The 16144-nt window shown below is 40.6% G+C and overlaps 1 protein-coding gene across 1 annotated transcript in view; it reads right to left on the minus strand.

Moving 5' to 3' along the window:
• Nucleotides 1-16144, minus strand: part of LOC132157949 (regulating synaptic membrane exocytosis protein 2-like) — a 98354-nt gene that overhangs the window by 44029 nt on the left and 38181 nt on the right. Inside the window, exons 17-18 of the mRNA XM_059567192.1 lie at nt 3875-4006; nt 669-873 (exon numbers count right to left, since the gene is read on the minus strand). Of these exons, the coding sequence (XP_059423175.1) occupies nt 669-873; nt 3875-4006 (337 nt within the window). The remainder of the gene's footprint in view (nt 1-668; nt 874-3874; nt 4007-16144) is intronic.

The following is a 16144-nucleotide window of genomic DNA, read 5'->3' on the forward strand; positions in this document are numbered from 1 at the left end:
AAATAACGAATTTATTCAACAATTTACTACCTTTCTGGGCCTTGAACATGGTTGTTGCATTACTGTCTATACAGGATTAGAAAGCTTCATCAGGGTGAGTAATTAATTACAGAATAATAATAATAAAATATGATTTTCAATATTCAACTAAAGTGGAAACTTTAACTAAATAGAAATGTCACCTAAATAAAGTAGTAAGAGCTAAAATTACTAAAACTAGAACTGAAATAAAAATAAATTAAAGCTAAATAGAAGCATCTATATATAAAAAAATAATAATAAAAAGGAGAAAATCACATAAACAAAACTAAAATGAAAATAAAAACTGAAAATATAAGATAAAAGCTAATTCAGAATATTAAGAAATACTATAATATGTAATAAATAGTGCAGAAAAAACACTGTTTTCCAGACTTTGACAATAGTTTGGTCCAGAACACCAAACAAGCTAAACTATTAACATCCATGTTTCTTGTTTACAGTCAGGAGAAGCCAAAACATGAGGAATTCACTACTGCAAAAAACTGCGGTTGTCACTCCAAAAACGTAGCAGTATGTACGTGGCCTCAAAGAACACCGTTTTGGAGCCCTTGCTGTGAACTGATCCCGGACTGAACTGTGACACATAGGTTTGACAGTGATCCTGACTTGAGAAGAGGCCGTCTCACCTGATCTTGTGGCTGCCTCGCGGCCGTTCGGATTGGACAGAGATGTAGCTCATGCTGCTGAATCGAGACGCACTGCTGGTTCTCGACACAGCGGACACGTCGCTAACATCACTGTCCGAAGACTTGGCCGAGAGGTTTTCTCCCCGCTGAGGATCCCTGCCTGAACACTGCAGAGCAAACACAACACAACACATGCCGTCAGATGCTTACAGACAACAAACAGAAAACACAAAGGTGTTATAGGCCAAGTGGCGCTTTCATTTTAAATCAGAGATGTATAGTAACGAAGTAGAACTACTTCACTACTGTACTTAAGTACTAAAAGGCGGTATCTGTACTTTACTAGAGTATTAATTTTTTCTCCTACTTCCACTTTTACTTCAGTACATATTTTCGATGAGTTTAATACTTTTACTCCGATATTTTTTTAATGTGCCGCATCGTTACTCGTTACAATTATAAAAATTTTACGAATCATTCCATTACAAACAGAACTGTAGATGGCAGGTTTGATGAAGCTGGCACATCATTGTCGAGCGAATCAAGCGATTAAGAACACTACGCCTGCTGACTGAACTGCTGTGAATTGAGAGATGAACACCGAGCCGAGCCAGATAATGACTCGTTCACGTGTCAAGAACCGGTTGCATCGGTTTTCGAATCACCAGTAGTTCTTTCTGACAGTTTGCTTCAATAAACCGGTTGAAGAAAACAGTTCACCGGTTCTTTTGCGCTCGACGTAATGGCGTCATTGGCGTTGACTGCAAGCCTTCGGTTTACCAGCGCTCATAACATTAGCACAGAATCAGTTCAGAATCAATCACCAAAAGAATCAGTTCAGTTCAGACGCTCTGTGTGTCGGTCTGCTTCACGCTGAATCACACATGCGCAGTATCATCAGCTCCTCGGTTCTCGAATCGGACACGTCTGACAGAAACAGTTCTTGACCACTGATCTATAATATAAGTTATATATATAGATCAGTGTTCTTGACTCGTGAACGAGTCAGTCTGTTGTTCGTTATCTGGCTCGGCTCAGTGTTCATCTTCAGTTCTCTCTTCACAGCAGTTCAGTCAGTGTACTGTTTGAGTGCATGCATTACTCTGGGATATTGGTTTGTTTTAACTCAGAGGGAGTGTCAGCCACATTAAACAAGTTAACAGCTGAAGTCATTTGTGGATTAATGCGTATTGGAGACGCGAACCGTTTAAAACGATTCAGTTCGATTTGGTGAACTGTTTCAAAAAGATCCGGTTACATGGAGGGACTGAGAGCTCTCGGACTAAATCTAAAATATCTTAAACTGTGTTCCAAAAATAAACGGAGGTCTTACGGGTTTGAAACAACATGAGGGTAAGTTATTAATGACACAATTTTGCAAATTGGGCGAACTAACCCTTTAATCTGTTTTTTGTTTACAAAAAGTTACAGTCAAAGGAATTGTGATTGTCCTTTAGGTTAATAATTTGAAATAGTAAAAACAATATGTTCAAACTTTTGACTACTTTCTTTAATAACTACATAACACAATACTTGTACTTTTACTTTAAGTACTTGAGTAGTAAATTTTCAAATAGACTACTTGCAATACTTAAGTACAAAAAATGTTGAATACTTTAGTACTTCTACTTAAGTGTGGTGCTTAAAGAGCACTTCAACTTCTACTCAAGTAATTTTTTTGATAGAGCACTTGTACTTTTACTCAAGTCTGGGTCTCTAGTACTTTATACATCTCTGTTTTCAATTATCTGGCAAATGGGAAGAATGATGGTAGGATTTTTGTTTGGTATATTGAAGCTATCATTATTTTTTATGCATTACTTCCATGCAAGTTGAACTGAAAATTCATACAAAGAAATAACTTAGACAATAATAACAAAAACAATAATAATGAATAAACAATAATGATGTTATGTCAATTAATAATAATAAAATAATAATAATAATACATTGTAAATAAATAAAATTCAAATAATATAAATAAAAACAAACAAATATAAATTTTGATTAAATAAAAAAAATAAACATTAAATGAAAAACAAATTCATATAAATAGATACAAAAAACAATACATAATAATAATAATACTAATAATAATAAAATATATTTTAAAAATAAATACATAAATAATTTATTATTATTATTATTATTATTATTATTATTATTAATAATAAATACAAAAAATAAATAATGAGCATGCTTTAAGCTAAAAAAAAATACAGCATGGGTTTGATTCCCAGGGAATGCATGGAACTGATAAAATGTTTACCTTGAAGTTAAATTAAGTTGCATTGAGAAAGCATTAAATACTAATAGCATAATTTGATAAAAACATCGAATAAATGGGTCAAATAAGGTTTTTATTTATTTATTTATTTTTTGTACAAAAAGTACCCTAAAAAGAACAACAAGCATCATTAAAACGAAAAGCCACTGTGTTTATACTAAGGCTTTCTTGGTAATTCTGTCTTGGACAGACATGGAAAGGTATTGTAGTGTCTTATGTAACATATTTATTTAAGGTGCCTATTGCTCACTATGATGATTATAAACATTATGTCCTCAATGGTGCCTCTATCAGACAGAGCAAACAAACAAAGTCTTAATCTGTTTTTAATAAGTTTCTGCAGAACTCATGGGCCTGTACAATGCTTTTCATACCACACGCTTAAAAGGATACAAAGGGAAGGCGATATAGCAATATATGGAGCTGAATCACAGTACAATGTCCAGTGTACACAAATACTAATGTATATACTGAGCAGAGACCACAAACCCGGAAGACTACAGTATATAGGTCTACAGTATAAAAATTTCACAAATGCTGGAAGTGGGTCGCCAAACAAACATCATGTTTAATCTATGATCACTTCAATTCAAATAAGCAATGTGAATGGCTGAAAAAGTGCTCAATCAAAAATCAACAAATCAACAAATGAAACAAAAATGACCCCATCTTTATTAAGATTACAATTTATTATAGAACATTTAAATAAAAAAATAGAATAAAATTATTATTAATATTATTATTAAATATTACATTATTCAAGAAACGAGGAATATTATTTAACTGTGATGATCTCATGTAGCGTGAATACAACTAATACATTTATTCAAAATACAAATATTATGACTATAAAGCATGAAAACAAACAAATTTGTTAAATGAGTGATAACCATATTTACTCATTTAAAATGTTCTGAACTGTTTTTCGGTAGACATCTTTTACTTGCCTTGTGATAGTCCTGTTCCAGCCTTGAATCCGAGCCAGTTCCCTGTTTATACTTGTTCATCTTCAGCTTCATCTGCCGCGTTCGTTCCTCCACATCCATAGCACCTATGGAGCACAGCAGATGCCAATGAGTTTGCGTGTTTGGAAGTGCCTTGTGATGTTGGTGAGGCAAGATGGGATCTGATCTGTTAACCTGTTCACCAATGAAGTGTTTAAACAATGTGGAATGATTTAATACAGAAATCTTTCCCATAATCTACAACACTGAACTAACAGAGCTAGCTAACGTTTCTCATGAGGAGTTTCATACAATGCAGCAAATGTTTCTGAAATGTGAACATATGAGACATCTGTTGGTTTAATACCAAACTACCCATCAAAAATTTAAATAATTATGTGTAAATTTCTTCACACACTGGCATATTCTAAATCATGCAGGACAGAGTAGAAAAAAATATATATGTATAAACTGTAGCAAGTTACAGAGGTTTAATAATTAAGAAGCTAACTGATCTTTTTAGTACTTTTATGAGAGCTGAAGTTTGATTGTGTAATGAACTTACAAAAGTCATAAACCTGACACACACTTCACATCATCTAAATAGTAAAAAGTTAAAGTTACTATTAGTAAATCGTAGCAATAAATTAAGTGCATGTTCAATGTCCAATTAAACCAAATGCTGTAGTTTAGTATAATTTAGTACTAAACACATAGTGTTCTAAATGTTTTTAGCATTGTTCTGTGGTGGCTAGGGAGACTGTAGCATGTTTGGTCTGTTTTTACCTTTACATTTATTCATTCAGCAGATGCTTTTATCCAAAGTGACTTACAATTTGGGCAATACCTCAGGTGATTCATCTTAAAGAGGCAAATAGACACAGGAAGAGCTCGTAATACCAAGTTTTTAGCATGTTATTATGGCCACGAGAGTATTCTAAGCTGTTACAAGGCTGTTTGTGGTTTTCTGCATGTTACTATACAGTTTCAAGGGAGGTTCCTTACTTGCCAGAGTCTCTGTGATACTAAAACTAATAGCACAATTTGATGTTTATTCATAAAAAAACTTTACGACCGCAAGGCAACAAGCTACAACTAAGCAGCCTGTTTGCACAAGCAAAGAACTGAATTAGTTTGTGGCTTTGAGCCGTGTGAAGTAAACTGCATCTGTCTTTGTTAGTGCAGGTGCAGTAAATGTCAATAGCAATTTTCTCTTTCCAATAGCAATTGTGCTCTTCAGCAAATTACCCAATGATTAGTGCTCTCAGAATCATTAGATTAATTGGATTTAATTGCAGCGCTATAGTGAAGTTCATACATGCACTGTGTTTTTTTTTTTTAAGTTTAATGCCAATTTCACAGCTGAAAGTGCTTTCAGAACACTTTGAATCCTGGGAAATCTTGCCCTAAGTCAACCCATATACAAAAGTTTAGAGATCCGCAATGCCTAAACCATACAACACACCTCATTATCTAAACTAAGTTGTTCAAAGAGAGATGGTATAGAAAAAAAACAAGCACACTAATAAAAAAGGATGAAAGTGGATGCAAATGAAACTGAAATTGACATGAACACCTTCTGAAAATAACCATGATGTGATATATCATCACTTATGCTGTCATGAAGCCAGCTTCATTAGCTCAAGCCATAACCAAGAACTGTACGCAACAATCAGGATACAAAATCCAATTCCTTTTCTCCATAGAGAAATTCATTTTAAACAATAATATAGTGTGATTCAATTTCATTTACATAAAATAACATTAAATAGCAAAATTACCAATCTTTCATTCTGAGGAGAGATCCACCAATCAAAAAAAGGCACTGTTACTATGGAAAAAAGTTAAGCATCATCCACTGCCATAAAACATTACAAATGAAAAAATTCTCAAACAGCTGTCATTCATCTATTTGCAATACCGTTTAAAAGACGGGGCCTAATAAAAAAAAATCTAACTAAATACTGTACACACTAAATACTGTAGCAATGATGCTGAAAATGCAGCTTTGGATCACAGGAATAAATAACATTTTTAGAATACATTAAACAGAAAACAGTTACTTTAAATTTTAATAATTGTTCACTTTTTTATTATATTTTTGATCAAACAAATGAAGCTTTAGTCAGCATAAAATACCTCTTTTTAAAAATAATTGAAAATCTTGCTGATCCCAAACCTTTGAATGGTAGAGAATAAAGGGATATTTTGCAATAATTTGCAAATATATTGTTTTTGGGTACAATGCTTGATTTAATTATGTCATTAACAATGTTTCAGTGCCTTTTAAAAGACATTACATATACAGTCTTATACCTTTTATCTGATGTAAAAAAAAAAATTACCCTATGGAGAACATGACTGGAGAAACAATTCCAGAATCAAGGTTGCTGAAGAAGTATTTTTTTCATTCGAAGAACATCACCATTTTGAAAAAATATGAATGCACACACATGATCATAATCGCACAAGATTATGACTGAAGCTGATAAAAAAAGCTCATGAGCTTCACAACAAACAGCAATTCCTATGATTTGCAAAAAAGGAACGAGCTGAATAAAATACACATAAAAAAGGGCAGAGAGAAGGAGCGATGGATTTATAAAGCCTTACTGGCAACCAAACAGCAGAAAGAGATGGTGTTCACTTTTCAAGCACAGTCCCAGCATTTACTCCTCTATAGTTTTTACACTCATTACTACGTGCAAAACGAATATATTTAACTGTGTGTACTGCAGTGCAAAATGGTAGAGGTCGAGTCTCACAATGTCCAGCTCTATATACACAACATATACAATAGTATATTCTAATTGATAAGCTATTCTGCTATGACATTGCCCAAATCTCATTAACTTAAATTAATTCAATTTTTTTTAATTGCAATTGCAAGGTTGCATCATGCAATTCTGACTTTTTTTTCTCAGAAATGCATTCTAGCAATTTTAAGTTACACAGTCAGAACTGTGAGTCTTAAAGAAAATATCAGAATGGAGAGCTTTTTTCCTCAGAATGTGTCTTTATGACTCAAAATTCAGAGAAAATGAGTAGGAATTGTTGGATATAAAGTCACAATTCCAAAAAAAAAAGTAAGATTTGTGAGGTATAAACTTATAATTGCAAGAAAAAATATCATATTTGCAAGTTTGTATCTCATAATTCTGACATTATAACTTGCAACTACAAGTTTATGTCCCGCAAATCTGACTTGTTTTCTCAGAACTGTAAAATAAAAATGCTAAATTGTGTGCACTTGCAAGTATATATCACACAAATATCACAAATCAGAATTGTGAGTTAAAATTTATATTTTTTATTTTTTTTCCAATGGCAGAAACAAACTCTCTGTGAGATTAAGCATATATTGATTGTTTATGCGCACACTGTAGCTTGACCTGCTGGGACATCCAGAATAGTTTCTGATGGTTTCTAACTGGTCCAAACTAGTCATTAACTAGTCTAAGATTCTCTAGCTTATATATCAAGTTTCATTTTTGGGTGAATTGTTCCTGAACGGGAGTGCGACAAACAGAGAGGAGCTGGGACACGACGTGGAGGAAGACGAGAAAAGCAAAGCAGAAGAAAGGACAGACCTGAGTTTTTCCGACTGGGGAAGTCCGTGCCTTCTGGGAGGGGGGGAGTGAGGGGGTCACATCACAAAAATGGACAGACAGACAGAGGAGAGGGGTGTGAGAGGAGGTGCGCAGAAAAAAAAGGGACGAGAAATCAGGGGCAAAAACACACGGGAGGGAAAACATCATCAACAACAACAAAAACAGAAAAAGAAAAAAAAACAGGGAAACACAACACATGACAAGCAGATAAAACCACAAGCAAAAGTTTCAAGTTTCACGATACAAAGAGAAAAGATCATTAAAGAAGAGGGAAAAGAAAGAGGGAAAACACAAAGAGCAGCCAGTCCTGCTTCAAAACAAACCCTGAAACACTAGAGGAATGTTAATAGAGCATGCAGACAGGAATGAATAAAAAGACCTGTGGAAAGAAAGGAGGATAGAAGAGAGAGGAGTGGTGAAGAGAAATAACCTTCATTTGATAAAACCAGGTCCTGACACCAGTCACATGTGTTTTTAGGAGCATATGGATGCTAAACATAACCCTCACAGATACACTACTGTATATCCAAGTAAAAGAACAACAACCACTTATTGCACAAAATGATCAAACTCCAGGTGATTTCAAGTCTCACAGTAATTTTCAGGCAGTTAATTTGTTTAAGGCAGTGTTTTAAAAATGTAAAACTGCTGTAACTCATGGTCCTGAGTGGTTTAGTTTTGGGGTCAGTAAGAGTTTTTTTTTTTTTAAGGAATTAAAACTTTTATTCCGCAAGGCCTAACTAAATTGATCAACACTGACAGTACAGACTTGCATGACCATTTTCCCATAGAAATATAACGTGGAATAACTACTTTCAACACTTATAATAAAAATGTTTCCTGAGCAGCAAATCAGCATATTAGAACAATTTCTGAAGGATCACGTGACACTAAAGACTGACGCTGAAAATTCATTTTGAATCACAGGAATAAATTACATTTGAAAATATATAAAAATAGAAACATTTTATTTTAAATATTGTAATATTATTTCACAATATTACTGCTTATGCTGCATTTTTGATCACATAAATGCAGCCTTGGTGAACAGAGACTTCAAAATCATATCAACCCCAAACTTTTGTGCCTCACAGCAGTTTTGTCATTGGTGGCCACGAGTTCTTGGACCATTACTGACCCTGCTTTAGACACTTTGATAAAAATGATATATATATCTGACACTGTAATTTAGTTATTATCACTAAGGGACTACAAAAAAAAAGGTTCTATATTAGTGAAGAACCTTTAGCATTCATGGAAACTTCCCATTACATAAAAAGTTCTTATAGTAGAAAAAGATTCTTAAATGTTCTTCACACTTAGAAAATAACGGTTCTTTTAAGAACTGCTCTCTGAAAGGTTCTTTGAGGAATCAAAAATGTGAAATTCTTCACACTGGGAAAACGTCTCAGGTTACGAATGTAACCATGGTTCCCTGAGAGGGAACGAGACACTGCGTCCTCTGAGGGGACACTATGGGGAACACCTCGTCGTGACCCGTGTCTGAAGCATACTTTGAAAAACGCCAACGTGTTGGCCGGCGACAGCCTCTGACGTCACTACCAGCGCGACTATAAATACGCGCCCGTAGGACCCGTCACTATCTTCTTCGTGAAGCTTGCGTCCGAAGCATGGCAGGGAGCTAGAGGACGCAGTGTCTCGTTCCCTCTCAGGGAACCATGGTTACATTCGTAACCTGAGACGTTCCCTTTCAAGGGAACTTCGAACTGCGTCCTCTGAGGGGACACTATGGGGAACAGTATACCCACGCCGCCATGCTGAGGGGAGTGCAGACCAGAATCATGGCAAACACTAAGTACCAACTCTACCGCTTTTCTCTTCACCGGGAGTCGCCCCTGGGACGGTCTGACGGCTGCCTTATGACATTATCCCTTACGGCCAAAGGCCTAAGCTACATACCCAACTTATCCTGTAGGGCCTTGGCCCGGGGTAGAGCTAAAGGCTTGGAATCACGGAGATTCCTTTAAAGGGATACGGCTAAGAGCCTGGCACTTCCCTCTACCAAGTCTTTGCCTGTCACACAGGGGCTACTGCTAGCTTTCGCAAAAACCTGCCGAAAGGGCTGTCCCTACAGCACTCTAGTAGCGGCGCCCTGTTCTAGATAGGTATCCGAGGATACCTAGGTGGAGTGGTGCCCAAGATGAACGGGGCTTAAACCAACTCAAGAAAAGGGCACGAAGCAGCAGCGCGAAGCCCTTACCATCTAGGGATTTTAGAAAGAACGCAGAGACTAGCGTGCGAACTTACCACAATGTGGATTTTAGAAAGTGCGCAAAGACTCCCGTGCACACTTACCATAACATGGATTTAAAATACTGTTCTAAGGAGGGGTTCTCGTGGGACTCTGTCAGAGCAGCTCGTAGAAGAATGGCCCGGGAGCAGAGCAATTGGAGGCCTCAGCCCCTGCCTCAGCAGGATGCCTGCTCTCACAGAGCGTCTCAAACAGTATGTGGTACTGGAGCGCTCTGAAGAACCGGGAATCAGTCTCCCAAGAGAGGAAGACTCCGAGCTCCGAGCAGCATGCTCATAGGTGACCCTTTCAGAAAAGGGGGGTGCTGCTGAACTACCCGAGAATTGCCCACACAGCCCCCCCAAGTTGAGGGGGCTTGGGGTGTACAATAAGTACACACCGGTTGGATGAAGCCCAAGGAACACCGGGGCGAATCATCCCCGAGAAAGGGAACGAAGCGGAGCGCGTAACCCTTACCATACAGGATTTTAGAAAGTGCGCAGAGTCTTGCGTGCACACTTACCACTTCACGTGGATTTCAGAAAGTGCGCAGAGTCTTGCGTGCACACTTACCACTTTACGTGGATTTGAGAAAGTACACAGGCAAGCGTGTGTACTGAAAGGTTACCTGACAACCACAGTATGTGGGAGCTCACATTCAGAGAGGCCTGTGAAGCCTGCTACCTGATAACCACAATATGTGGGAGTTCATCTACAGAGAGGCCTAGAGAGGCTTACTATCTGTTACCAGATAACCACCTCAGTGGAAACTGAAAGCAATATGGAACTCAACTCCAGGGAGGCTTGGTGAGGCCTACCACCTGACAACCACAAATCGCGGGAGCTCGTATTTTCTTTATGAAACGCACAGTATGTGGGAGCTAAATCTCCAGGGAGGCCTGGTGAGGCCTACCACCTGGCAACCACAGTATGTGGGAGCTCGTCTTCAGAGAGACCTGATGAAGCCTACTATCTGAAAACCACAATGTGCTATTTAGTGGAACGCACAATATGTGGGAGCTAAATCTCCAGGGAGGCCTGGTGAGGCCTACCACCTGGCAACCACAGTATGTGGGAGCTCGTCTTCAGAGAGACCTGATGAAGCCTACTATCTGAAAACCACAATGTGCTATTTAGTGGAACGCACAATATGTGGGAGCTAAATCTCCAGGGAGGCCTGGTGAGGCCTACTACCTGGCAACCACAGTATGTGGGAGCTCGTCTTCAGAGAGACCTGGTGAAGCCTACTATCTGAAAAAAGCCACAACATGCTATTCCGTGGAAACGCATAGTATGTGGGAGCTAAATCTCCAGGGAGGCCTGGTGAGGCCTACTACCTGGCGACCACCGAACGTGGGAGCTCACCTTCAGAGAGACCTGGTGAAGCCTACTATCTGAAAACCACAATATGCTATTTAGTGGAGACGCACAGTATGTGGGAGCCAAATCTCCAGGGAGACCACCCAGCCCCTCATGTTGAGGGAAGCGATGCTTGAGGTGCATAACAAATACACACTGGTTGGATGAAGCCCAAGGAACACCGGGGGCGAATCATCCCAAGAAAGGGAACGAAGCGGAGCGCGTAACCCTTACCATACAGGATTTTAGAAAAGTGCGCAGAGTCTTGCGTGCACACTTACCACTTTATGTGGATTTCAGAAAGTGCGCAGAGTCTTGCGTGCACACTTACCACTTTACGTGGATTTCAGACAGTGCGCAAAGCGTTAACGTGCACACTGACCATTATGTGGCTTTGAGAAAGTACACAGGCAAGCGTGTGTACAGAGAGGTTCCCAAGCATCGCAGAGGCGCTGGATCGCACGGGAGCGGTGAGCTCCAACCCTCTTTTCTAGGCGAGGGGAGCATCACCTCGCCAGGCGGCCCCTCAGAGGACGCAGTTCGAAGTTCCCTTGAAAGGGAACGTCTCAGGTTACGAATGTAACCATGGTTCCCTGAGAGGGAACGAGACACTGCGTCCTCTAGCCGGACATCTATGGAATTCCCTGCAGTGCTGTGCCAATTCTTTGGCCACCTAGCTACTGTAAGGAAACTCACAGAGATTGTTAGTAGACATATAACCACCAGCACCGTCCACCTAACCTCGATCAGGTGGAAGCTGGTGGCTACAGGGGAATTAGGCAGGGGAGGACAAAAAACAGAGGTTAAAAACAGAGGTTAAAAACATCCGGAGCTACTAGGTCATACTACCGCTCTGACCCGGGCGAGGACGCTGCCTCGTCCGAATCACGTCCCTCAGACCCTGCTTACCGCTCCGTGACCCGCGGTTCCTCTTGCCCCTGCCCTTAGGCGGGGGAGGAGCGCGAGCCGCAACACTAGCCTTCTGCGCCCCTCTACGACCCTCAGATCGAGATGAGCCAGGACCCCTGAGTTGCTCGGGCTCGGACCTGGACCTTCGTGGAATGAAGGATTTAAAGGCCGCTGAGCGCGCCCTTGCCTCCCTGAACTTCCCGACCACCATCTCGATGGAGGTACCAAAAAGCTCAGAAGGCGAGACCGAAGCATCGAGAAGAAACCCCCTTTCTTCCTTCCCGATGTCAGCCAGGTTCACCCACAGATGTCTCTCCGTCACCACCATGGCCGCCATAGACCTGCCCATGGCGGAGGCGGCCTGCTTGGTAGCTCGGAGAGAGAGGTCTGTGGTGCGGCGCAGCTCGGCTACCTGGTCAGGTGAAAGGCCCTCACCTGTATCCAGGTCCTTCAGCAGGTCAGCCTGGTAGGCCTGGAGCACCGCCATCGTGTGCAGTGAAGCCACAGCCTGACCGGCTGCCGCGTATGACCTGCCATTTAAGCGGGATGTATCTTGGAGGGGCTTAGATGGCAAAGCGGGAGATTTAAGAGAGGATGTTTGCCCCACAGAGAGATAGCAAGCCAGCGTCTCTTCTACAGGGGGCATCCTCTCATAGCCGTTCTCATGCAAGCCCTCGATATTAGCATAGCTCGTATGCTGAAACCGGTGGATGCGAGAGGAAAACGGCCTCTTCCATTCCTTTTCGACTTCTGCATGTAAGTCAGGCAAGAATGGAAGGCTCACCTGGGCTGGAGGGCTATGGTCAGACAAGTACCGCTCAGCAAGGCGACCTCGTGGCGCCACCTTGCTGGCACGCTTCCATGGCAAATCTAATTTTGCCGTGGCGCGATCCATAACCTCTAACAGCTCCTCATACGCGGGACAGGAGGATTGAGAAGGCTCAGCCTCAGCTTCTTCACCACTCTCAGACATCTCCTGCTCTTCCTGGGTAGAACCCAGCAGAGCACTAACTTCAGTGTCAGAATGGGTTAATGATACCACATCTGCCTCCCGAAGTTCGCTCTCGTTCGCCGCCAGAGAGTGTGAAAAGGAAGGTCCCTCTCTACACTCCTCAGCGAGATCCATTTGTGATCCCCACGAGCTCATTCTCCTCCGTGCCTCGGCAACGGCGGGACCTGAGCCGCGGGATCCAGATGGCTGTCCCTCTTTCCTCGAAAAGAGAGACAAACGAGAGTGGAGCTTTCTCAGAGAGAAACGCTCGCAGTGCACGCAGACCGCCCCCTCAAGGACATCGCGCGCGTGCTCTTCGCCCAAACAAGAGACGCAAAGAGTGTGCGTGTCATCGGGTGTCAGATAACGCTGACACGGATGCACACACTGTCTAAACGCCTTGCTAGTGGAAGCCATGATGAAAACAGTAATAGATCGCTCTTACCGTTTTGGTCGTTTCTCAGATGCACGCTTCAAACAAAACAGTCAACTGAAGACGAAGAAGATAGTGACGGGTCCTACGGGCGCGTATTTATAGTCGCGCTGGTAGTGACGTCAGAGGCTGTCGCCGGCCAACACGTTGGCGTTTTTCAAAGTATGCTTCAGACACGGGTCACGACGAGGTGTTCCCCATAGTGTCCCCTCAGAGGACGCAGTTCGAAGTTCCCTTGAAAGGGAACCTGATTTTGGAACCTTTTTTAAGAATGTAGTCAGAACATCATCTCTGAATCAGGCACTGGAGTAAGGTGTCCTAATGATCCTTCAGTCTGGTCCTGATCACAGATATCCCAGCATCCTCGTTTAGATCATTTGTTCAGTGCGCGTGTAGTATCTTATATAATGGCGCTGGCGTCTAAGGCCACTTTTTTGCACTAATTGGACACCCTCCTCCTCTCAATATTCAAATTCTTTATCTGTCTCTTCACAGGGAACACAATCTGCTGATACGGCTCATTTTTTCTCAGTTCTTCATTGTTTTCTCGAGCCGTGCTTTGATTCGCCGCGACATTAATCATGCCACAACCCTGCGTGCATGATCTTGTGTACCCAAGCACATTTCTTATGCATTAATCATCCTCAAGATGATGCCATTCCACACAGACGGCTGCACTGATGGGACATTCATTAACCGGACCCTATTAACCTCCCCAAACACACACACACACACGCAACCATCTTATCAGAAAGCTATTCTGGAACAAGATCCTCAGAGCAAGAATAACATTGTTCTGCTTTGTCACTGATGCTTGTATCACCGTCGTCTCATTTATGTTTAGCTCAGTAATACATTCAACACATTAATACATTTGTCTGAAGCTATATTCATCATACGCAGCTCTATAATTTCCATAAGCTTTGTGCACAAAGTGGAGATGAACATCTCTATTTAAAAAGACACTGTTTAAATTGTTTTAGTTTTTTATTTGAATGTTCTGATTGTACAACCCGAATTCCGGAAAAGTTGGGACGTTTTTTAAATTTTAATAAAATGAAAACTAAAGGAATTTCAAATCTCATCAGCTAATATTTTATTCACAATAGAACATAGATAACGTAGCAAATGTTTAAACTGAGAAATTTTACACTTTTATCCACTTAATTAGCTCATTTAAAATTTAATGCCTGCTACAGGTCTCAAAAATATTGGCACGGGGGCAACAAATGGCTAAAAAAGCAAGCAGTTTTGAAAAGATTCAGCTGGGAGAACATCTAGTGATTAATTAAGTTAATTGATATCAGGTCTGTAACATGATTAGCTATAAAAGCTTTGTCTTAGAGAAGCAGAGTCTCTCAGAAGTAAAGATGGGCAGAGGCTCTCCAATCTGTGAAAGACTGCATAAAAAAATTGTGGAAAACTTTAAAAACAATGTTCCTCAACGTCAAATTGCAAAGGCTTTGCAAATCTCATCATCTACAGTGCATAACATCATCAAAAGATTCAGAGAAACTGGAGAAATCTCTGTGCGTAAGGGACAAGGCCGGAGACCTTTATTGGATGCCCGTGGTCTTCGGGCTCTCAGACGACACTGCATCACTCATCGGCATGATTGTGTCAATGACATTACTAAATGGGCCAAGGAATACTTTCAGAAACCACTGTCGGTAAACACAATCCGCCGTGCCATCAGCAGATGCCAACTAAAGCTCTATCATGCAAAAAGGAAGCCATATGTGAACATGGTCCAGAAGCGCCGTCGTGTCCTGTGGGCCAAGGCTCATTTAAAATGGACTATTTCAAAGTGGAATAGTGTTTTATGGTCAGATGAGTCCAAATTTGACATTCTTGTTGGAAATCACGGACGCCGTGTCCTCCGGGCTAAAGAGGAGGGAGACCTTCCAGCATGTTATCAGCGTTCAGTTCAAAAGCCAGCATCTCTGATGGTATGGGGGTGCATAAGTGCATACGGTATGGGCAGCTTGCATGTTTTGGAAGGCTCTGTGAATGCTGAAAGGTATATAAAGGTTTTAGAGCAACATATGCTTCCCTCCAAACAACGTCTATTTCAGGGAAGGCATTGTTTATTTCAGCAGGACAATGCAAAACCACATACTGCAGCTATAACAACAGCATGGCTTCATCGTAGAAGAGTCCGGGTGCTAACCTGGCCTGCCTGCAGTCCAGATCTTTCACCTATAGAGAACATTTGGTGCATCATTAAACGAAAAATACGTCAAAGATGACCACGAACTCTTCAGCAGCTGGAAATCTATATAAGGTAAGAATGGGACCAAATTCCAACAGCAAAAATCCAGCAACTCATAGCCTCAATGCCCAGACGTCTTCAAACTGTTTTGAAAAGAAAAGGAGATGCTACACCATGGTAAACATGCCCCGTCCCAACTATTTTGAGACCTGTAGCAGAAATCAAAATTGAAATGAGCTCATTTTGTGCATAAAATTGTAAACTTTCTCAGTTTAAACATTTGCTATGTTATCTATGTTCTATTGTGAATAAAATATTGGCTCATGTGATTTGAAAGTCTTTTAGTTTTCATTTTATTAAAATTTAAAAAACGTCCCAACTTTTCCGGAATTCGGGTTGTACAATGTGAATGGACAATGAAAATTCACACAAAGAGCGTGTGTCTACTTATCTGTGACTGGTTAAATGTGAATTGCAAG

The sequence above is a fragment of the Carassius carassius genome, chromosome 15 (genome assembly GCF_963082965.1).
Source record: "Carassius carassius chromosome 15, fCarCar2.1, whole genome shotgun sequence".
Classification (NCBI taxonomy): Eukaryota; Metazoa; Chordata; class Actinopteri; order Cypriniformes; family Cyprinidae; genus Carassius; species Carassius carassius.